General features: G+C 35.4%; 4 protein-coding genes across 7 annotated transcripts in view; 2 read left to right on the forward strand and 2 right to left on the reverse strand.

Moving 5' to 3' along the window:
- The window catches only part of LOC116021214 (protein MICRORCHIDIA 2-like), a 9,389-nt gene extending 3,889 nt beyond the window's left edge, over window positions 1-5,500 (reverse strand). Inside the window, exons 1-9 of the mRNA XM_031261829.1 lie at window positions 4,962-5,500; window positions 4,077-4,151; window positions 3,959-3,993; window positions 2,507-2,585; window positions 2,329-2,418; window positions 2,120-2,195; window positions 1,593-1,671; window positions 1,316-1,444; window positions 496-594 (exon numbers count right to left, since the gene is read on the reverse strand). Of these exons, the coding sequence (XP_031117689.1) occupies window positions 496-594; window positions 1,316-1,444; window positions 1,593-1,671; window positions 2,120-2,195; window positions 2,329-2,418; window positions 2,507-2,585; window positions 3,959-3,993; window positions 4,077-4,151; window positions 4,962-5,229 (930 nt within the window). The 5' untranslated portion in view covers window positions 5,230-5,500. The remainder of the gene's footprint in view (window positions 1-495; window positions 595-1,315; window positions 1,445-1,592; window positions 1,672-2,119; window positions 2,196-2,328; window positions 2,419-2,506; window positions 2,586-3,958; window positions 3,994-4,076; window positions 4,152-4,961) is intronic.
- Window positions 5,501-6,933: 1,433 nt separating this feature from the next.
- Window positions 6,934-14,584, forward strand: LOC116018743 (D-2-hydroxyglutarate dehydrogenase, mitochondrial). 2 transcript variants are annotated; one of them, XM_031258718.1, is made up of 15 exons: window positions 6,934-7,153; window positions 7,923-8,266; window positions 8,355-8,456; window positions 9,617-9,664; window positions 9,850-9,920; window positions 10,430-10,548; window positions 10,739-10,834; window positions 10,925-11,034; window positions 11,529-11,609; window positions 11,774-11,874; window positions 12,386-12,494; window positions 12,592-12,697; window positions 13,095-13,180; window positions 13,271-13,396; window positions 14,237-14,584. In XM_031258718.1, exons 1-15 carry the CDS (start codon window positions 6,949-6,951, stop codon window positions 14,330-14,332), a joined length of 1,800 nt encoding a protein of 599 aa, XP_031114578.1. In that variant the 5' UTR covers window positions 6,934-6,948; the 3' UTR covers window positions 14,333-14,584. The 2 variants fall into 2 exon arrangements, with proteins under 2 accessions (XP_031114578.1, XP_031114579.1); XM_031258719.1 differs by having other exon boundaries at window positions 7,039-7,153; window positions 8,044-8,266.
- Window positions 14,585-16,016: 1,432 nt separating this feature from the next.
- On the forward strand, window positions 16,017-20,110 carry LOC116018744 (probable ubiquitin-conjugating enzyme E2 16). Its single transcript, XM_031258720.1, has 6 exons — window positions 16,017-16,171; window positions 16,367-16,476; window positions 16,634-16,736; window positions 16,824-16,887; window positions 19,276-19,364; window positions 19,705-20,110. Exons 1-6 carry the CDS (start codon window positions 16,019-16,021, stop codon window positions 19,798-19,800), a joined length of 615 nt encoding a protein of 204 aa, XP_031114580.1. The 5' UTR covers window positions 16,017-16,018; the 3' UTR covers window positions 19,801-20,110.
- Window positions 20,111-20,785: 675 nt separating this feature from the next.
- LOC116019046 (50S ribosomal protein L7/L12) lies at window positions 20,786-23,323 on the reverse strand. 3 transcript variants are annotated; one of them, XM_031259114.1, is made up of 2 exons: window positions 22,553-23,323; window positions 20,786-21,131 (listed from the first exon to the last, which is right to left on the reverse strand). In XM_031259114.1, exon 1 carries the CDS (start codon window positions 23,167-23,169, stop codon window positions 22,558-22,560), a length of 612 nt encoding a protein of 203 aa, XP_031114974.1. In that variant the 5' UTR covers window positions 23,170-23,323; the 3' UTR covers window positions 20,786-21,131; window positions 22,553-22,557. The 3 variants fall into 3 exon arrangements, with proteins under 3 accessions (XP_031114974.1, XP_031114975.1, XP_031114977.1); XM_031259115.1 differs by having other exon boundaries at window positions 21,119-21,227; window positions 22,555-23,323; XM_031259117.1 differs by lacking the exon at window positions 20,786-21,131 and adding an exon at window positions 21,935-22,119.
- Between the last annotated feature and the right edge of the window lie 44 nt (window positions 23,324-23,367).

Raw genomic sequence — 23,367 nt, forward strand, 5'->3', positions numbered from 1 at the left:
AAACAAAAAAAAAAAAAAAAAAAGTAGAGAGACAAATCTGTTCATTGTTTTAGCATATCTTACAACTTCAATGGTATTTAGAACAATTTAAGAAATAAATATCTAACATCTGTTCACAAATGTAAGACACATCCAACTTATTGAATTTTGAAGGGATTTTCTAACTTCACTTTGGTAACCCTAATCTAACTTCAACAGCCATTTCCAATGTACTAAAATGTATTTCATTCCTCTGGAAGGATTATTACATTTATCAAACCTTAAAAGCAATCAAATTATGAATATAATATTCCAAATCCATCAAGAAGAAGAAGAAGAAAAAAAAAAAAGAAGATAATGAAGGTAAGGGTTTTCATAGTCTAACACAGACATAAGTTTGATAACTAAGGACAAAAAGTAAAAACAACCAGAATTCTTACTTCTCGATTTGGCATTAAGGATAATGCTATATGAATAACAAAGGTAAAGCCAACTATTATACAGAAAAGGAAATACCTCATCATCATCATCAAAACTCAATTCATAAATGCCTTCATCATTCAGCCATAGATTGAATATTATAACCTTTGTTCCATGGGAGCCAATATCTTCGAACTAGAAAATATCCAGAAACAGTAAATTTCAAAAAAAAAACAAAAAAACAAAAAAACAACAACAACAACAAAAATAGAAAGGACAAAATAATCCAGCCAACTTTGAACAGTTACTCTTAATTAGCAGATAGTGCCCCAAGTATGTGATAATTTATTGGAATGAAAATCTTTTTGTTTTGGATACAAGGGAAAAGCAGCATCAATGAAGAACAGCCACATAAACTAAATTTCGAAAATAGTAAAACAATACAGCAGGTGTACAACAAGTTCTCTAAATGAGCAGGTAATGTCACAAGTTTGAGCCAGTTTATTGGAGATGGGCCAACCAAGGTTCTATAGTGCCAACTGTCAGCAAATAAGACACTGAAGTGAAAGACACTAAGATTTCATGCCCATGCATTAACAGCAAGAGTTTTTTGAAATACACTGATACTAAGTAGGACATTTTTGGAGATTGTTAAACAAAAACATTAAGTACAATGGATTAATAGAGTACAAAAGCATGTTTAACACAGTTCTCGGGCAACCTTTGAATTTTCCAAAGGAGTAGCCAGCCTGACTAAACTTATTTTAAGGGGTCCTTAATCAAGTAAATTTGTTTCTTTGTTTCGTTTCAAGAAAAGTACCAATCAACAAAAATTGCATAGAACCACTATTCAAAAAGCACCTCATATTTCACAATGTTAAAACAAGTGATAAACATTTCCTATTATCAAACAAACCTGTTGCATGAGGTCTTCCTTTGATGCAAATGGAGACCATTCAAGGATAGTTTTCAAGTTAGTAGACCAATCATCCTGGGATGTATTAATAATTGGCTCTGCCCAGTGACTGGAGATATCAAAATCAATCTGAAATAGAATTTCAACGAGAATGAGAAATGAGAATTGGTTTACTTAATAGGGATATGCAAAATTTCAGCACTCCCATTCTATTATGCACCCACACAACTAAGCATCATTTTTGAAGACTTTAACAAGGTAAAATGACAGGATTTACCATTGGAACAATGACATCATCCTGTCCAGTTCTGCGCAGAAATGTGTAGGATAGAAGACCAACGCTTTGGGTTGCTTGGCTAAAGGGGAAATGTTTGCAAATAATGTCAAATATACACAAAATTTAAGAAGCACAATTTTCATGCACAAAATTAAGCTTCATATAAAGAAGTATTAGTCAAAATTATTCATTAGGCATTAACAAGTAATTAGAAATACTTAAAATATTCAGTCTGGCCCATTTTCGAGTAATTTAAGTTATATGAAGGTTTCAACTATTGAAATTTCAAGTGCATACTATTATGTTTCACGAGGAAAGAAGTCAGACAAGACATCATCTTTCTCTTTCATGACTTTCATAAAGTAATCTCCCAACCCTTAAGGATACAATATACAAATACAGATTTAGGTGAAGTGTAAATGACAGTTTCGAGAGCACTGGTGCCAGGTGTAATGTGTATAATTGTATATAGCAAAAAGTTTAACAGAACTTGCACAAGAAAGAAAAGTGAAGAGTGAGAAAAATACCCTGCTTGAGATGCCCGAGTAAAAACAATCACATCAGCACCTAATCGCATGGTACTTGTCTTGAATCCATTACCATCTAGGAAAGGGAGAGGTATATAAATCAAAAATGTTTCTAGCCATAATAAGTTACTGCACTAAAACTAAATAGTCTGATAATAATTAAGACCCTCCAGGTTGTAATTCCAAATACCCTATATTTGGTTACTTACATTGTCCAATTGTTGTGTTGGATGTCTTTGATGAGTAGCCCAAACTCATGCATTTTCGAAGACGTCCTGGATCCATCCCACCACCATCATCTGCATAGAGATTTCAAGAATTTTTCAGTGGCTACCAATCTGATTACTAAAAGTTAGAAACTATGAAACAATGGGGAAAGTAGCACACCATGAAACAGTAGGGCAGGAGAGTTATCCCTCATGTTATATATTCTATCAACCTTCACGAAAGTTGCACCATTGCTTATCTGTATATAGCACAGACAACCAAGTGATAAAAGCCTAAATGATATTAGAGGCCACAGCAGATCTACTGCACTGCATAAGTGCAAATATCAAAATAGCATTGCTAGTTCAATTACAACCATAGAAAATTGTGTAGTTTTCCTTAATCATTTCTAAGACTTGACATAGGTATGATAAGGGAAGTAGCACAACAGTGAATGCAAAACTACTAGGGGAAATACTTCGGCACATGGGCAAATTTTACAACGCTAAGATCAAATAAAATACATCAAATACACAGATAAATGTTTTACTAACTGCAAGGTAATAAATAGTTTTCTCTTACACATAATTCTTAGAAAGACCTTACTATAGTATGCACATTAATTCTGTAATATATTCACATGAACATTGATCACATCCCACAATTAGTGAAACCAAGTTTTGAGCAACCTTAATCCAATTTACCCCTGGAATTAGCTTCAAAATATAAAAGAATCTTGTTTTAGAAAAAAAAAAAAAAATATTTGGCACACATCATGCTTCTAAATTTCAACGATCACTGAGTCTAATTTAAGATTCTAAGGCCCTCCCCAATAGTGGGTTTGGGCACAAAAATTAAGGAAACAAACTCACAACTTAGATTTTGAACAAATGGGAAGTTGTCCTTTTATATGAAATTTTTCTCCTGCAATTTGGAGATTTTGCAGGTTATGGTGGGCCCCACCATATTAGCTTTCCGCGCCTCACACGTGCGTGAGGCGCGGAATTCGCGCCCGCCCGGGCGCGTGAATATATATATATTTTTTTTATTTTGTTTTGTTTTTCTTTTTTTCCTTTTCTTTTTTCCTCCACTCTCATTTTCTATCTCCTAATCATACCTGCAAAATCCCCATAAAATCCCATACTATTGAGGAGGGCCTAAAGGCCATCCTAAATACCAGAGGAATAGTTGATTTGACAGACAAAATGAACAAAGAACGACATTGACTTCGAAATTGATCAATAATATATAGATGCAGATGGGGTAAAATTCAGGCAACTGTCAATTACAGAAGATCTAAACATTGACAACAAAAAAACCAGGAAAATAATTTCATTCTACTGTTTTATCCTCCTTCAATTAGGTCCCTATGTAAAATTGGACACTGTGAACATGAGCACATAAATTCGTCAAGGATGTAGTGATTTCTAAAACAACTTTGAAGTATCCAAGTATGTGTTTTATCCTATCATTTGAAGTCCAATTAAATCACTAAGTAAACTCAATGGAACTGTTAATTGCAAGCATAGGCAGTTTGAAAGTTATGGCAGCAATCATGAAACCTTTGTGCCAACTAACTTTTTGCAAGTGAACACACAAAACACAAAGATGAGTGTATGAGATGGTGACTACCTCATCCACAGCATTATCCAATAGTTCAGCAATTGCTGCAATGACAACGTGATTCAAATGTCAGTATATGTCGATATTAATCTGCTATGAGTGTCCGAATTTAGACCAGACAATTCACCTCCAAATGCCCATTTGTGAGAAGTGGCATTAGAATGTAAAAACTTTGGATGTACACGTGCATGCTCTAGCTCACCTGCAATTTACCCAGCAGAGAATGGGTTATTCATTAAAATTTAAATAAATAATATATATATATAGGGAAGGGTTCAAGTGCGGGTATATCTTCTCGTGCGGTTGTGCAGTACTCACCTTAAGCATTAAAATGGCGCACCTTAAAGCTAAAATCATAAACCACGCACCTAAAGTTTTTAAATGGTGCACCTTCAGTTGAGAATACACTGCGCACCTTAGGTACACAAGCCACGCACCATAAAAACACAAACCACAGCACCTAAGATTTTAAAATGGCGCACCTTAAGTTTCAACAACTCAAGCACCTTAAGCATACATATCACGCACCTTAAGAAGGAAAACAACGCACCTTAAGAAAGAAAATCACGCACATTAAGCTTTAACACCCACGCACATTAAACATACAAATCACGCACCTTAAGAAACGAAAATCACGCACCATGAGAAGAAAATTATGCACCTAAAGCCACCGCACAACCGCACGGGGAAACACCCCACCGCACGGGAACTGAATTATATATATATATATATATATATATAGTGGAATGTTTTCCTTTTACTCTATGTTGTCTAGTAACAATATTACTAGGACCTTAAGGCTACTAGCTTATAAGATTATAATGCTAAACTAATTTGGCTCACATGCACCTGGCATACATGTATGATGTATCTATGTATGTTCATGTATACAATACTAGAGGATTTTCTAAGTATTAACCTTTTGAGCGAACTACTGAGAAATACAGAAACACAAAATTGTTAGTGAGTTCTAAATTTGAGGGGGAAATGCGATAAAGAAGGAGAAATCAACCATCGATAGCTACTGCTCTAGTGGAGGCGACTTCATAATTCCCCGCCTTCCAGAAACTCCGAGAGTCCGGTTGCCGATGATTCGGAGCAGGAGGAGCAACTGGTCCGGCGCCATGAAAACCAGGTGGTTTGTTTCGTGGATTTTTGACAGTAGTCGTTACATCCCGGCCGCTGCTTTTTCCGGCAGCATTGGTGCGGCGACTGCCTTCGTCGTCGCTGCTATCGATTTCAACGACATCAATGGGAACCTTGTTCTGTTTAGGTGGCATTGTAATAGAATCACATTTGACAGTGAGCCTGTTGTTAGGGTTTAGCTCCGAATAACGCTTTTCCTTTACCAAACTGGAGGTTTCTGGGCTTAAGGATGAGAGGGAGTGAAATTTTCCTGCTAAATATTTAAAATTACTTGTAAAACTCGAGCTATTCTTCTTCTGGGTATGGCGTATCAATGGCCGTCCAGAACAATCATAAATTCATTAATGGCGCTTTGATTCAGAGAGACCAAAACGTAATCGAAATTCTTTTTTTTTTTTTCTTTTTTATGGAGTAATAAATTCGGAGTAGTATACTACGGAGTATTATTATTTAATAATTTCAACTGCTTTTTTTGTTATTTTTAACGACTTTTGTAATTTTTAAAGTTAGTTTTTTTTTTTTTGTATTTAATGATATTTTTATTTAATGTCGAACCTCTACCTATTTTGGAGTGTTTATTTTTGATCAAGTGATCTATCATGGTACTATTTAAGCTAGGCACACGGGGCGCAAGTTACATATTTATCCACCAAATATCATTATCTTTTCTCATCAATGTTTAATACTTTCCCACCAATTAAAATTTCGATAAATAAATTCAATAAATTTATTTGATGATAATAACTTTGCAAGGAAAAATTAATTAACAGGTTTGACGTTACCATGTTGTAGTGAATAGACTATGGTATAGCATAAGATGTACGTGTACGGGCTCAAGTAATAATAGGTAAGATGTTTTCGAGCTGGTGTGCATTATGAGTAAATATCTAAAGAGTTATTCCTCAAGATATTAAATGCGCATTATATAAAGGGTCGGAGGGGACACATACCAAGGGCTCAACATGTTAGCTATATGTCTCGCATGAAAGAGGGGAGTGGGGGGAAGGCATCTTCAATACATCCACATGCAGCGAGGTTCATGACATATGTGTTATTAATGATGCGTTTGGACCAAGCAATACAATAGTGCTTGTTTTTAGTGCAGGGATGTCCTTCCTGAACATGCAAGGTCGGAAATTAAATCTCGGACGTATGATATAAAGCATAAGATGACCATTCCTCGAGGAAACTATCTTCTTATTGGACTCGAGTCAGGTAAGATTCAATGCATTCGGTCGCGCTCGAAAAATGTAACTCCTTGACCCCCCAACGCATATACCGAGCAAGTCTGAAGGCGTACGAGTATAAGATATTCCCTATCACCGATAAAATAATAATTAAATTATTTAAAAAAATGAATTAAGATGTTTGGTTTGTTTACGATTTCCTAATGATTTTGCTGTATACAAATATTAAAAGAAAGTCCTCGTTTATTTTCAAAAAAAAAATATTAAAAGAAAAAATACAATGAATAATTAATAGTTTAATAAATCATTTGTAAATTAATAAATAATATGCTAAAAAAAACCAGTTTGCAACAAGAAGATTTAAAATTCAAAATATTACATATGTAAAAAAAGTGTTAAGAGAGGTATTCTTTAATAAATATATTAAATAATATTGTTATCCTTGTGGTAAATTTATTATATTTATTCAGATTTTTTACTTAAATGTCAAAAATAATAAATATGTAATTAAATAAATTTGATAATTTCTAACTTTGTTATATCAAATAATTTTTTGCCCATTTAAATTTGAAGAAAGTTTGAGCTATAAATTCAAAAATTGATAAACGTAAACGTTTTGTTTGGTTATTTTAATTATAATAAATGGAAATTTATTTTAAAAATTGAATGGAGCAGTTGCTTAAGCGTCTAAGAAACTATCTCCTCATCACAGCTTCCATACAGCTTTCTCTGATCAGATTGGCAGGAAGAAGGGTTCAGAACATGGAGAACTGGAGAGCTACCACTCGCCTACTGAATTGGTGCTCGAAGAAACTATTTGATCGTCGATCAAGCCCTAATTACCTCAATTCTACTCGCTGCCGAGCTTCAGGTACGGCTTCCATGAAATGCTTACTGGAACAAAAGATAGTCGCAACTCGCATGTATAATTGTATATGATAGAAGCTTGTACTATTTTATCGTTGTTTCTTAAATCCGATAGCAGAGTCATTTATTTAATTCTTATCCCTGGAATAGTGATCATTTTACAGAGTTAACGCAATAGATTAACTGTAAATTTGTATGGAGAGATTTTATTTACACATAAAAAAAAATAAAATTATAGAGGCAGAGTTTAACAATGCGTCTGAGCACAGAATTATTGATTACTTTCTGCCTCTCCGGGCACTTGGTGATGAACTGGACTCAGAAAGTAATAGTATGTGGAGACAAAGCTGTATTTTGTTAGCAAATTTCTTTGTTGGAAACAAGAGGCAATCACTTTGCTGTTTTGCTTAACCCAAAATATTTAATGGAAAAAATACTTGTATTCCATCAGTTGTAGTTATGGTATAGATTTAGTCCATATGGTATTTGCAGTACAGATTTAGTCCTAAGTTCTTAGTAAAATGGAAATTTTGGTCCCTAAAGTTTTAACAAAGCCCTAATTCCAAGGACCAAAAGCTACTTCAGTAAGATTGTAAGAACTTAAGGATTAAATCTACACCACAAATAATTGAAGGACTACATTTTCACAACAGCCACAATTGAGAGACTAAAAATGTACACCATACCATTTTCCCGAATAGGAATATTTAGATACAATTTACCTCATATGTTGCTTCACGCCTTAACTATATCCTTTCTTTGCTGGGTTACAGGTTGTATTTATCATTTTGACAAAACATGTACATCACTAAATCCTTATGTTGTGAATTACCAAGAAAACATTCATACACATTGTCATTCAGTATCTTCCCTTAGTACAAACTGTTGGAACAGGGGCAGTGCCCACTCTAGACGTTTTTCTTCAGACTCCACTGTGATCCAGAGGAACCCAAAATTTTCAACAATCAACCCAGATGATATTAGCTATTTCAAGAAGATATTAGGTGAAAGAGGTGTGGTTGAAGATGAGGACACTCTTAATGCTGTAAACATGGACTGGATGCGAAAATACAAGGGTGCAAGTAAGCTTATGCTCCAACCTAGAAGTACAGAGGAGGTTGACTTTCTTTCACTAAGCTTTAGTTACTTCCTGAATGGCAGATATCTACATTTCTAGCTTTATTACTTGTCATGGACATGTACAGGTATCTCAGATTCTTAAACATTGCAATTCCAGATGCCTTGCTGTTGTTCCTCAAGGTGGAAATACAGGTCTTGTGGGAGGGAGTGTTCCTGTGTTTGATGAGGTAAGAATCTTGTTTTGCTTTCTGTAACTCTTGAGAGTGCACCCATGTGAATGGACATAGGAGCATCCATGCTGGATTAGCAAATTCTAATTTCACATAAAGGTCTATTTGCCAATGGGCATTAGTTATTACGAGGCAATATGATGATGGTTTGCTAAATTATACTCCCTCGTATCTTTGTCCAGTTTTTTTTTTTTTTTTGAATACTACTAACTCTATTACAATGCAGTATCTGTTCATAACTACTTTCTCAACCTATTGAAGCACAAGAGTCAGTATTGCCTCCACTGAGGCTCGAACCCACCACCTCTTGTGTAAAGGGAAGGGTTTGATGCCACTAGACCACAAAGTCCTTGGCTTTGTCCAGTTATTTCTCTCACTTTTGTAAAGTACTTTGACAAGTTCTGATATTGGAAAAAATCAAATTTTGAAATAAAATTACTGCTAGACTAGAAACCAAAATCTCAAAATTTTAAAGAAATTTGTTTCTCCTTGACTCTCATGAAGTGAAAAAAGGGACATAGGGAATAATATATTAAAATACTGAATGATTTTGATTTTTTTTTTTGTTACTTCAGAGAAATAAAAACAATTGTCCTCTGCAACTTAAATAACAACAACGGCAGCTCAGAAAAGTCTTGTCCTGAATACTTTGCAAATTTAGTGTCACCATTTTCAATGATTTTCATATCAGAATTTAAAAATCCTCCCAGCATAAACTGGCCTTTCACCATTACATTTTTTGCCCATTCTGTAGATTATGCAAGCCATGCATTCATGGTAGTTCTAGACTTCTTGTCCTCTCATGGATTGGATGTTATTTTGTTTCACCCGTTATGGTTTTGTCTTTTTTCTTTTTCTTGTGGGTGGGTGGTGGGGACTATCAATGACATGCATTCTCCAATGCAAGGAAAACTGATGCTTTTCTTTGTTTCCTTTTGTTTTTGGTCAAATCATCTGCTGTTAAAATAAAGTTAATATGAAGTGCTACGTAGCATAACTTAATTAACCTGAAATCTGCTATAATTAAATATTAAAAGAAGTGTGTCATTTATAATTGAATTTAAAAACAAAACAAAAAAAATACTAAAAACATTTCTAGTTGGAATGTTTTATTTTTCTTGAAAAATCCTAACTTTTTAATTTTGAAAACCTTACAGGTGATTATCAATCTTGGTTCAATGAATAAAATAATTTCCTTTGACAAGGTAAACCAAAATTTTCATTCATTACTTTCCCTCTTTCTTGTCATTGATAGTTTGGTACATTAAGAAAGGACCAGTTTCTTCTGGGATGGTCATGATTTTGTGTAATTAATGTCTCCACCTTCTACATATTTGGTTGTCTTTTTCCTACTAGTGTAGGACCTGATTACTACTAGTGACCTTTGCAGGTTAGTGGTATACTGGTATGTGAAGCAGGCTGCATTTTGGAAAACCTGATTTCTTTCCTGGATAACCAAAGGTAATTTACTTTAAATGGGCTTTAAGTTTGATAGCTTATGGAATTCTAGTGTGTGTTGTTTTTCTATCATTCTACTTATACAACTAATGTGTCTGTTGTCCAGTTGTCCATCCCCTACCTCTTTCAATAAAACTCTTGGTGTGCTCCAATACCTTTGCTCTGCTTTCCAGATTATGATAAGTTGAATTTTGTGATTATTACACAAGCCAATTCATCTTAGGAACAGTATTACCTCTGTGAGAAAATACCTTGCCAAGCACTCTAAAGATTTTATTATGCAGAACATAGCTTAAGTGCTTATGTTCCTTACCATTGTACTAGTTTGGTGGATTTAATATTCCATAGTCCATAACCTGTCCTTAAGTTTGTCTTCTTTATATATATATATATATATTTCCCATTATCTTCCTGCAGAGGGTTTAGTGTTTGTTTTATGGTGTTGGATGAGATCTTGTTTAATTACTTTTCATCTTGCTACAAATGTGAATGTGAGCTCTGTCATCTGCTAGGTTTATTATGCCACTAGACCTAGGGGCTAAGGGAAGCTGCCAAATTGGTGGAAATGTCTCGACTAATGCTGGTGGATTGCGACTTCTCCGATATGGTTCACTCCATGGGAATGTTCTTGGTGAGTTTCAGGCCTATTTTGATGTGCTCAGTTAAGTGAACTTACACATAAAAGTTATAGCCTTGAATGTTACATACATATTAGTCTCTCATGTAAACATTTTATGCAAGATGTGATTCTACAAGCCGGTGCATAGATTAATCTTGTCTTTCCACATGTTTAAATTACTTCATCTTTATTTAATCTTCAGGTGTTGAAGCTGTTTTAGCAAATGGCACCGTGCTTGACATGCTTGGGACTTTACGAAAAGATAATACTGGATATGACTTGAAGCATTTATTTATAGGTGAACAGACTTAAATGTTATATTCCTCTTTCAGTTCAAGGTTTTGTTTATGCTCTAAAATATAATGTTTTATTCTTGCATGTGGTTTAGGAAGCGAAGGATCCCTTGGGATCATAACAAAGGTTTCCGTACTTACTCCTCCGAAGTTGTCTTCAGTAAATTTATGTTTTCTTGCTTGCAACGATTATGCGAGCTGCCAGGTAATAAGATATATCTATCTGAAATTCAATTCACTAAGTAATTTAAAATTTATATATCATTTTCTTTTTGGTGTTTGGATCTGTTTGATATCACTTTCAAGAGATGATTGCCCTTTGTTGATGTGTCATCTTTTAACTGTTTGGTTGAACTGTAAGCATGGATGTCATATGACTATCCTGCAACAACATTCATTCTCAATGATTTTATTTTTCAAAATAACCATCTGCTTTTGAGTGATTCCGATTCAGCATTGGATATTGCTTGCAACTTAATGTTATGTGGTCCTAGTGATTTCAGTTCTAGATCTATCTGTTTGAATTAGACATGAAAATTATGACATTTTTCTTATTGCAACTACTTTGAGACTTGAATTAAATGAACTGCACTATTTTCTACATTTATCATATTTTTAGGTTATATAGGGCATGGCGTTTTAGATGAGTTACTGCCTTATTTATTTATTTTGTCTTTTTATTGGTGCTCCTCATCATAGAAACTCTTGTTGGAAGCAAAAACAAAGCTTGGGGAAATTCTTTCTGCATTTGAATTCTTGGATGCCAATGCAATGGATCTGGTGAGCTTTCTGTGATGTACATGTACATTCTCATGACCCAAGAGTGGTTTTTATATCAACAAGTGTGGTGAACCAATTCTTGCTCTTTTCCCATGGTTGAAGTATAAAACCCTTTTCCCCTTATTGTGGCCTTATAGCCCTATCTATTGTGTTGTGTGCATCAGGTTCTGAAACATTTAGAAGGTGTTCGTAATCCATTACCATCCTCTATACCCAACTTCTATGTCCTGATAGAGACAACGGGGAGCAATGAAACTTATGACAAGTAACTTTATTCTAACCTTCTTACTTGACGTGCTCTAGTTGGTTCTTTTGTTTCTATTAAGCCAATTCTCTGTTAGTTACTTTAATAGCTCATTACATTTTCACAATTATTTCTGTTATTATTGCAATGAGTTTAAAGTATCTTCTATGTGTTTCCTTAAATTATGAGTCCCTGATAATTTGAGGAGCTGTTTTGTTTCCTTCAGCTACCATGAGAATAATAATAGCATGATAGATGTGTCATTTACTTTTGGTTACATGATTCCTTTTATCTCATTTATATACACCTCTATACCAAATTTGATTCTTGTGGCATTATATCTAGCTGGCTCAGTGTCTTGTTTTCTGCACTTTCTTTTTTATATTGTAGACTTGATGCTTTTCATCTATAATTGGTGGTACTCAGCATTTGATAAGTCTGATTATTTCATATTTCTGTCTATTCTTCTTAAATTACTTCAGAGCATTCTGAATGAAATGTTGCTGTCTCTTGGACTTGCATTGGTTTCTAGGGAGAGATTGGAGGCCTTCCTGCTGCATTCAATGGAAACTGGCTTGATAACTGATGGAGTTGTTGCGCAAGATATAAATCAAGCATCATCATGTTGGCATATTCGCGAGGTGCTTCCTATTTACTCTACACTTTTGTATAGTGCATTGTTCTTTCACCATTTTTGGTAATTTACTAGCCTTGTAACTTGAAAATGTATTATCATAGGGTATACCTGAAGCTTTGATGAAAGCCGGAGCTGTATACAAATATGATTTGTCAATACCTGTTGAAAAGATGTATGATCTAGTTGAGGAAATGCGAACACGTCTAGGTAATTAATTTATTGTCAAAATGGAAGCACAATGTTAAAAGATACATACTTTCTTAGTAATAATTGTGGTGACCAGAATTTTGTAGATTCACTTTTTATATAATAATGACCTAGTTTTGATACCTCACACAATGTCATCTAAGATGTATTATCTAGTTGAGGAAATGTCGCCACTTGCTTGGTTATTAATTTATTTCATATGTAGCTGCACCACAATACTTGGTATGGTAAAGAAAAGCATAATTTCAATGTGAGGGCAAGGTTGACTGGAATATTGACTCACTTGTTAATTGTTATACAATAATTCCCTAGCTTTGGTCCATTATCATATCATCTGTAAGTGTTGAATTTCAACATCAAGAATTATACTTATCCTGACATGGTACAAAATTTGCAGATGCTAAAGCTAAAGTAGTAGCATATGGTCACCTTGGAGATGGAAACTTGCATCTAAATATATCTGCACCACAGTATGATGATAATGTAATACTCATGCCTTGCTTTATCGATTAGGAGGTCATCATTAGTACTGAACGTTCACTTACCAAATAAGACGAACTTATTTTGTTACAGCTTTTATCACAAATCGAACCTTTTGTTTATGAGTGGACATCTAAGCATCATGGAAGCATCAGTGCTGAACATGGGCTTGGACTGATGAAGGCCAATAAAATCTATTACAGCAAGTCTCCTGAAACTGTAAGACCAATATACATGCATGTTTTCTTATTTGTCATTGCTACAAGTGATGTTTCCACCTGAGAATTCTGTCTGGGAGAGTGGGGAGCATCCTTGTAAATTTCACTCACAGGGTACAATTTCATTTTTCTAAGTAGTAAACACTTTATTTGGTATTGACTTTCTTATATAACAGAATGAATCCCCAAAGAAAAATATAGTACATACTGCCGAAGTTAGTGATGCATATACCCATCTTGAAGTGTCCCAAATTGTTTTACTGTTTACCTATTTTGGAAATTGACAGCCACTTCCTAATTGAAGAAGCATGATAAGTGAAGGTTCTTGTTTAGATTGATCAACGAAAGGGTGATTATTAACGTAGTGATGCATGTCTCTTGTAGACAATGCAAATTTGATTTTGATCAGTTCCCAGAAAAGCTGGGAGTTCAAGAAGAGATAGGGAGGGTTACCTTATCCATGTATGTGCTTGTATGGTATCAATTACTAAATGCAATGAATATTTTCCTCAAGTCCCAAAACAAGTACTGAACAATCTGATTGTCACATTTGTAATTTGATTCAATTACAATGAGAATTGTCAAGATTGATGTATGCTTGCAGATTTCAGTGACTTCAACCTTTTTGCTGTCATCATACCCAGGAAGATTAAAAAGAGCACATTTGTCTCCTTACATCTTTGTTGTGGTCCAGTGGACATATCTACATCTTTTGGATGAAGTTCTAGAAACATAAAGTTGTGACCATGTGGATTTATATTTCTCTATAAAAGAAGCAAAATATGCCATCTTTCCTTCAATAATTATCCTTTTGATGACACATCCTTCATGTTTTTTCCAGGTGCAACTAATGGCTTCTGTCAAGAGGTTGCTTGACCCTAATGGAATTCTCAATCCATATAAAGTTCTGCCATCTTCCTTTTCCATTCAACAGTGAGGTAACCAAGTAGAATCACCTCCAATACTGATGTAACGGGCGCTATGGTCTTTCACCAAGGCAAAGCTGGCAGGGTTAATTTATGCATCTTGGGAACACTCGCCTTTCAGAGGTGATGTTTATATTAAAAGGTTCCATATTGCACATACATCCATGTTAATCTTGCGGAAAACCTTCATTTGTATATTGACACATGAATATATTAAATAAACTATGAATCTATCCTGCTAGCTTTGCCTTGCCCTTTCAAAATTATGCCTTCCACTATTTACTCATGACAGTTAATTTACAGGCCAGGCAATTCAAGCCTCACAGCTTGTTATTTTAAACTGATATCATCTATCGAACAATCCCTTTAGGTTGACAGAAAAGAATGATTTCCCATTTTCCCTTTAGTGAATTAGCTTCTGTGCTTCTTTCTTGCTTGTTATGTAGCAGTCACCCAGTTATACTACCAAATGTTCCACTCGTTGAATTTGTCTACAAAATTGTTAGCTTTCAGAACATCCATCTATAAATATAGTCTTGGTTGCTGACATGGGAAATTTTGGTGTATTAGGAATATATGCAATACTTGTGATTATAAACAAGAGTATGCTAATCGTGCATATTTGATGGAATTTGACTTCGTGGATAAGATATTCCTTCCTCAAACAATTTCTTACTGCAAGTTCCTTTTCATCTGCTCAGTGAGAAACTCTGGTATATGTAAACATCAGGTTATGCCTAGTTTAGGACAACCCGGAAAACAGAACTTTTAATTTCATAACGTAAGTACTATTTATAAATTAATTGATCTCACAATAAATTAATTATATAAAATTAAGTCAATTTATGAAAAAGTAATATAATAAAAGTATTACAAGATGAAAGACAAAAAACAAAACATCAAGCAATTACATGAACTAAGGCCAGACTATTCCAACAACCCACCCACGAACAACAATGCACAAAGCTCCATTCATCATATTGTATTCTTAAACTCCTTTAATAACCATGTCATGCATGTATTGCGCAGTTGTGTGTTAAACCCAATGAATAGATGTACCAACTGGTTAGCATGCCACAAAATGGGTAGGTGACAACAATAGCGTCAATGATTGCTTTGCCTTAGATGCTAAGATAAGATATGACTGATTTAGGCATGCCAATTTGGTTAAGTTTGGAAAACTTGTTGCTAGTCTTGGACCTGATTATGAAGAGCTGATTCGAAGAGCACAAATGATCTGGAGCTATTGTCGTTCTCCTGATAAGTCCATGGCAGGACGAAATCAATTTGGCACCGTATGAGGGTAAGACTAATGGGTCTCGGGACGCCGCATAAACACTAGTAGCTACGCCATATTAGGTTTGTGGCAATAATCTACCTTATAAGGTTGATCATTGACAACTTTTAGTATGTTATGATTTATTTTTAATACATTGAATGCTAATTTTCAATTTTAGGTATTACTTAAAAATGAAATTTTAATAAATTAAAAATGAATTTTCAATAAAATAAAAACAAACATTTATTTATAACCCACACCATAATTTTTAACTTAGAGTGTAATTTGTATATGATTTATTTTATCCGTATAGCCTATATATAAATACAAAATATTATTATGAGAATAAAATTAATTGCTTGCTTTCTATTGTTATTCTTCTCTTTACTCACTCATTTCATAATAGAATGAAAAATAAATGAGAAAAAAAAATCTGTTTTACTCGCATATACTATATGAAGGCACGACAAATTCATATATTTCTCTTCCACCTTTCTGCTTCATCAACGACGTCGTCGTCGTCAACACGACGCCCCCAGCCATGACTAGCTCCGCCACTTCCTCGCGCAAGGTCTCTCTCTCTCTCTCTCTCTCTATACGCATATATATAAATATTTATGTTTGATGATTATCTATATATGTATGCGCGATTGATTGTCTATATATGTAAATTACTCGTTTTGGATTCGATTGTTTCTGGAATTTATTATTGAATTACGATTGAATCTATGTTCGTATGTGCTGAAACTGAATTGAATGATCACAGGCACAGGCCCTAAGCAAGATAGCAGCTAACAGACTCCAGAAAGAGCTGGCGGAGTGGCAGGTCAATCCGCCCTCAGGTTTCAAACACAAGGTCACTGATAATCTTCAAAGGTCTGCCTTAAAAAAAAACTGATAAGAAAGAAAAATTCTATAAGTATTCAATTTTTGGAGGTTTTCTTTTTCTTTTTCCTATTAATGAATTTAAATTATATCCGCGGATTTAATGGGGTAATCAATTTGGGTAAATTTGGTGTGTTTTTACAAAAAGGTGGGTGGTTGAAGTGAATGGAGCTCCTGGTACTCTGTATGCCAATGAGACGTATCAGCTTCAAGTAGATTTTCCTGAGCATTACCCTATGGAAGCTCCTCAGGTGGACTTGCCGTATTATTTCATTTTTGACATTCTAAAAATGTTTGGGTAATTTGTGATTATAAAGCTTCTTCACCGGATGTTGCAGGTGATATTTTTGTCTCCAGCTCCACTGCACCCACATATCTACAGCAATGGCCATATTTGTTTAGGTAAATCTTGTATATACACATGCACAGAACAGGTTTGTGGACTGTTAGGTATCTGACTTGAACTTTCACATTTTCAGAGCATGTATCTGGTTGCAGGTGTAGTTAGCCCTTTAGTTAATTTGCATTAATACAGCTTAGATGCTTCAAAGTTCCTGTCACATTTGCAGCATTGCTGAATTTGCTTCTTTTTCCATCTACCATGTCCTTTTTTCCCATATTTCTCAGTTTCTCCCCATCAAGAGTGATGGATTATTATAATTGAGCGGTCTAACAATGGCCAGGGAAGGTAGCTGCTAAGAACTTTTACCCATTTTGGTCCCTCATGTTTCTGATTTTGATAACTTACCCATCAAATTCGAAATAGCCCAATCAACATGCCCACTATTCCCAAAGCATCTCTCCATTAGTTCCTCCATCGTTCATGCTGTCAAAAGCTGACTTACTTGGGAAACTTTGGGAACAATGGGGACGTATACTGGGAACTTTTGGAACTATAGGGGCCGATCAATTGGAATGGTAATTTTTACATTTTAACTAATATCCACATGTGCTGGATGTGTGTATGGCTTTCTGCTGGCCTTTGATGTCATGAGTGACAGAGGACTATGGGAAATTTTGGAATCAGTTCTCCACTGGGAAATTTTTAAATTGTAAGTTGAACTATCAAAGTAGGAAATATGAGGGACAAATATGGCAAAAACTCTAGCTGCTAACATATTACATACTGCCTCAGATTGTTTATGAAGGCTTGTCCTAGCTTCAAAAGCCATGTTGTTGTTGTGCAGCATGCTTGTCTTGTCTCCTTTGAAGATAAAGCGAAGTATTTAAATGATCCTATGGGAAAACTCATTGTCTATTTGAGGTCCTGACTAGTTTTGTTGATTACTTGTTTACAAACATGAGACCTCAAATCCATTGTGTTTTCCTTAACCCAGGCTGAGCCATCTATGTTGCAACTTGCAAAATAGTTCTGGAATTAGGTAGAGATTGCTGTTTACGTCTATCAAACTACAGGATCGCTAAGGACTTTGATGGAAGAATGAATTAGTTCTCAACATGATTTCGAATGATATAGTTTCAACCATGGCTGTGTTTTCTTCTCTTTTTGAGTTAAGATGAAGGGAACATTAATTAATATTAAGATGTGTAAGCCTTTAATACAGATCCTGTATTTTGAAATGACGTGGAAGCTCAATTGAGTATTTATATAGCATAAACATTTCTCTTGAGTTCCAAGTAGTAACTATTACCTGCAAATTTCTGTGAATTAGAGAAATGAGCAATATTCTTGATGTCAAATTTGCTCTATCCATTGGATTCAGAGTAATGATGGGATAGGCTTCGCAAGTGTGAAACTAGCTATTTGAATGGGATTCCTGTAAGACCACATTTTACCCTTCTTTTCAGGACCAAATGAGTTATAACTATCCACACCTGTCGCATGCCAAGCATTATATTGATATCTTAATTTAGAAATAGTTACATCCTCATCTTGGTTCAGTTTTTGTTCATGTATTGTTTATTTGTCTTTTATAGCAATTTCACCTGAAGTCTTTATCTTCCAAATATGTTTCGTGTGCTCAAGTTGTGTTCTATTTAACTCATCTAACATTATCGTGTTCAAATTGAAGGTTTTTCTAAGAAATATTTCTATTTAAAAAAAAAAAAAAAAACAGAGCTTTGTTTTTACTGTTTCTGGTTTCTGTCAAAGAACTGAGGCAATTGTATGAACTTCTAAGACATCGATAGTGAGACTATAATACTTTGCCAAAGGGAGGCCTTTTCATGATAGTCATGTGCTGGTTTAGAGTACCACTAAACAAGTTGCAGAGCAGATTTACCTTGAAATTTGGTACATAGATGACTCTAAGCAATAAAAAAAAACTTGGTTTATGCTCTTCATAAAATCCAGTGTGACTTTATATCACATATTCCATTTTGTTGAGTTGGGAAGTTTTATTGATTGAATCTTAATAACAAAAGCATTAAATTTACATCCAAAGTTGACATTTGGGTTCTTGAGGGAAAGATGCAAAACTTAGCTATATATTAGTTCAAGAACTAATTCCACTTATGGTCCCTCAATTTTAAGTGGAAATCCAGATTTGGTCCCTAACTATTGGAATGGAATGGTGTCCTTCCATTGATATGTTGCAGGAATTTTTTTGTTCAGTTTTCTGTAGTTGGGGGACCACTCCATCCACAGCCACAGGGACCAAAACTGAAATTTAACTTTGTAGTCAAGAAATCAAAACTGGGATTAAATCTTAGTTTAATGATGTGTTTTTTTCCTGACTTGCATATTCATTGCCAAGTATCTATACTGCTGTTTATAAATGCACATATCTAAGAGCAGCAAGCTGATGACTGTTTCTTTGTGTCTGTCAGATATTTTGTACGACTCATGGTCCCCTGCAATGACTGTTAGTTCTATCTGTATCAGCATCCTGTCCATGCTATCTAGCTCTACTGTGAAGGTAATGCTATTCATCAATTGCCTTTTTTTCTTGGATAGCCTGGGCCTTGTGGATTTCATTTCAACTTCTTTTTTTTTTTGGGGGTGATGGGGGAAACCTACCGCCACTACCTGAGGGTGTGCACTGGGTAAATCCCGCCTTGTGACCCTAGCCGGCAAAAGACCACAAGGAGGTAAACCAGCCTAGGTTGCTCATAGCTGACCGGCTCAAACCAAGGAGGCTGGGATTTGAACTCGTGACCTTGTGGTTACAAGTTTGTATCCTTAGCTAATTTCTTCCCCCTCTTCTTTATTCTTTCAAAACTGGGCAAAGAAATTATAGCTATTTTCAACTTGTGCAGCAACGCCCTGAAGATAATGATCGGTATGTAAGGAATTGTAAAAATGGCCGATCACCCAAGGAAACGAGGTGGTGGTTTCATGATGATAAAGTGTAGCAACAAGTGTCGGTGTCATTCCGATTCGTCTTGTCAAGGATATAGCTTAGCTGCTTTACCTTATTTCAAATCAGAATCAGATACAATTGTGGAAGTCCATTGTTGTCAACAAACAAACCACTATCTGGTGCAGATTCACTTATTGCTGTCTGATGTATGTAAACGGAGACAAGTTGTACCTTTCCCATTTCTCGTGAGTGAACCAACCTTGTACTCCCTATTTATGTCATGTTCTACAACTTCACTCTTGCTGAAATTATTATTTCCTGATTGTGATTGGTGTCTAATGAAGAAAATTCTCATTCTGCTATATAGCTTCAGAAGTGGGTCAAACTTTTCTCAATTTAGTTATCCTATTCAAATTTATTCTATGTAGTTTAAAAATTGGTAATTAAAAATCAAAATAAATGTTTGTCTAATTGTTAAATTTGAAAAATGAAAATCATTCGGATTCCTGAAAAACATCATATTGGAGAAGAGAAGGGAAAATCTTTTATTGTTATTATTATTAAAATTAAAATTAAAATTAAAATTGGTACTTTTTTTTTCCTTAAAACAAAAGCCTGATAGGACTTAACTCATGATTCAAGGGTTGTCCTAGAAGTCAGCAATAGAATGAGAGTTCGATGAGAGATCCAGATAAGACTTAAGTCATGGTTCAAGAGTCGTCCTAAAAGTCAGCAATAGAATGAGAATTTGGTGGGAGACCCAAAGTCCAAAAATAGCCCGGTAAGACTTAATCCTAGAAGTCTTGCTTCAGTAATAAAATGAGGGATGAGGGTTCGATGGGAGATCCAAAGTCAAAAAAAATGTCTCGAACAGGATTTTAGAAGCTTAAAATTAATTTAAAGTGATTGTCTATCTACAACCTCTCCCCTCTTTGTTTAAATCCTATTTGGCTCTTGGGGCCATAAAAACCCCTTCATTATGGCGGTGCTCTTACCATCACCACCAATTGATTAAGATTTGAGATGAAACAACCGAGTGAGAGAAGAAAAGAAAATGTTGGTATAAGCTGCTGCTACTATAATCCATCAAATGTCACTATCATACAGGTTACAGACTTGCAGATAATCACAGAATATTCCATCAATCCTGTCATGACAATGAAAAACTCCCAACCAAAGAGCTTCAATGTGGTTTTCATTATTCATAAATGAAAATATAAGAGGAGGAAGTGAAAGGTAAGTTCTAGGTCAGTAAAACTAAAACCAAAACTTCGTTTTGAAGACTTTGACCATAGTAAGTGTACTCCAACTCCCTGAGTGAAACACCACCAAATGCCAATCTGTATAACTCTCCATAACACCATCGTGCTCCAGTTGACGATGCTGGATAAAATGCAAAGAACAAGTATCAGCACTTCTGGGGAAGTTCTTACGCAAATTCATCAGCAAATTTACAGAAATGAATCACGACACTACGCCTGAAGAAAACAAAATTTCCAATTGAGCATTGATCTCACTCGTGCAAGGGAGACTGTACAGGGATTGCGTGCAGTTTGTAGTATAAAAGTAATGCAGCATTGCTAAATCATGTTAAAGATGGCCTTGAGAAAGAACATACGAGACAACTTTTTCAGCAAATGCCATAATAATGCTTAATACAACATCATATGCAAAGGCTAATCCAAATTTTGCAAAGAACACAAAACCAATGCCGTTCATATTTCTACACTGCCTTTGGTAGATTGTGCTTGCTTATCAACCTAATCAGTGCGATTTAAAATAAAATGTTTGCAAAACACTGACACTAAAATATATACAACATTTGAGACTGAGTCAACCTCATTGGATAACAACCAAGGATAATATATATTATAAAATATTAATATATCATGGCGGCCCATCCTACAGGGTGCTTCAGCTAAGTTTTGTGAGTATTTACCTTAAATCATCAAAAATATCACAGCTTGTTCAAGCTCACTAAAGTAGTGACATGTATCCTAATTTTACATCCCTCAAATTTAACAGGACATTGGGTGGGGAATGCATCCATCAGACAAAATATTTCCTTAACGAAAACAACAAATCATTATCCATCATCCTAAAGCCCGCTTAGTGTTTGACAGTTAAGCTTTGTGAGTATTACTTTTAAAACAAAATATGACCACTTCCCAAACAAAAATATCTGATGTTCAAGCTCACTAATCTTGCAATATGCATCTTATTTTTACATTCCTCAAATGCACACTTTGGGGAGAAAGAAGGAGAAAAACAGGCATGCCCCATCCATCCATTACAGTAATATTTTCTTTATCAAAACAGCTTTTCATGGCCCATCCTAAAGAATGCTCCAGTTAAGCTTTGTGACAATTACCTTGAAGCAAAAGATGAAACCTTTTCAAACAAACCATCTGATATTGAAGCAATTACCCTAATTTTACATTCCTAAAATTTCACAATCCCTGTTTGGTAAAATAGTTAGCTTATCGGCCAAGTTTGGTTTATTTGACCACTATTAGCTGTTTGACTTGGGTAAACAATCAATATAAGTATTTGATTAATTAGCTTTTTGTAACAATTTATTGCTTCAAAATGCTAAAATTCAAAAAGCTGCTCAAAGTAGCTCTTTTTCAATAAGCATTTTTAGAAAGTCATTTTGCAAATAATCAGAAATAAGCTATAATATAACAGCTAATTTAGCTAACGTTATCAACTATTCAAACTCACTAATCCACTCAGCTAACGGCTATCGGCTCAAAGAGCAATTTACCAATGACATTCAATGAATCATAAGAGTGAATAATTACCTAGCTCACTCCATGGTGATTATTGCACCAACCCCCTTCATCTTCTCAATGATCTTCTCAGCCTCCTCTTTAGTAACCCCCTTCTTCAAAACAGCCGGAGCCTTCTCCACCAATTCTTTAGCTTCTTTCAATCCAAGGTCAGTGAAAGATCTAACCTCCTTAATAATCTTGATCTTCGCCCCGGAATCGAACCCGCCCTCCAGCTTCAAATCGAACACCGTCTTCTCCGCCTTCTCCTCAGCCTTGGCGGCGCCTCCCTTGCCCTTCAAACCTCCGGGACTAAACCCCATTCCGGGCATCATCATCGTCATCACCGGCATCTCCTCAACCCCCATTTTCTTCCTCAGCGTCTCCGTCAAATCGGAGACTTCCAGCAGCGTGAGACCCGAAATCTCATCCACGATGCCCAGCACTGCCTCCGATGAAATTGGCTTCGTTTCCGGAGCTGAAGTTGTGTAATTTGAGGCGATTGGGAAGTGGGTTCTCGAAAGATTGGATTTTGAGTGCGAAGGTTTCAGGGTGTGGAAATGAGGGGTCGGATTTCCGGCCCGGAGAAGTTGTTGGGAACGGCGGCGAATGAGGTATTGGGAACCCAGTCGGGAAAAACGCCACCTCATGTTTCGAGAAATGGGATGAAATGTTAAGTTGAGAGGTTCATAAAAAGCGCGGCTGAGGAAGGTTAGAAAAGTGGTGGCTAGCGGTGGCAGTTGAAGGGTTTAGGCCGCCTGTGAAAATGTTGGGGGCAGAGCCGCAGAGGTTTTAGTAGGTTAGGTGTTAACCAAAACAAAATTCATTGGTTAAAATTCATCTTTGAT

The sequence above is a fragment of the Ipomoea triloba genome, chromosome 5, assembly GCF_003576645.1.
Source record: "Ipomoea triloba cultivar NCNSP0323 chromosome 5, ASM357664v1".
In the NCBI taxonomy this organism is placed as follows: Eukaryota; Viridiplantae; Streptophyta; class Magnoliopsida; order Solanales; family Convolvulaceae; genus Ipomoea; species Ipomoea triloba.

What these genes read in the sequence shown, in the direction of transcription:
- LOC116018744 (XM_031258720.1), top strand. Translation starts at nt 16,019, where the DNA reads ATGAGAAAAAAAAATCTGTTTTACTCGCATATACTATATGAAGGCACG. An exon ending in GTCACTGATAATCTTCAAAG is followed by an intron (nt 16,477 to 16,633) that starts GTCTGCCTTAAA and finishes TTTTACAAAAAG; the next exon opens with GTGGGTGGTTGAAGTGAATG. An exon ending in TATCTAGCTCTACTGTGAAG is followed by an intron (nt 19,365 to 19,704) that starts GTAATGCTATTC and finishes CAACTTGTGCAG; the next exon opens with CAACGCCCTGAAGATAATGA.
- LOC116018743 (XM_031258718.1), top strand. Translation starts at nt 6,949, where the DNA reads ATGGAGCAGTTGCTTAAGCGTCTAAGAAACTATCTCCTCATCACAGCT. An exon ending in CTTGAAGCATTTATTTATAG is followed by an intron (nt 10,835 to 10,924) that starts GTGAACAGACTT and finishes CATGTGGTTTAG; the next exon opens with GAAGCGAAGGATCCCTTGGG. An exon ending in ACAGCAAGTCTCCTGAAACT is followed by an intron (nt 13,397 to 14,236) that starts GTAAGACCAATA and finishes TGTTTTTTCCAG; the next exon opens with GTGCAACTAATGGCTTCTGT.
- LOC116019046 (XM_031259114.1), bottom strand. Translation starts at nt 23,169, where the DNA reads ATGAGGTGGCGTTTTTCCCGACTGGGTTCCCAATACCTCATTCGCCGC.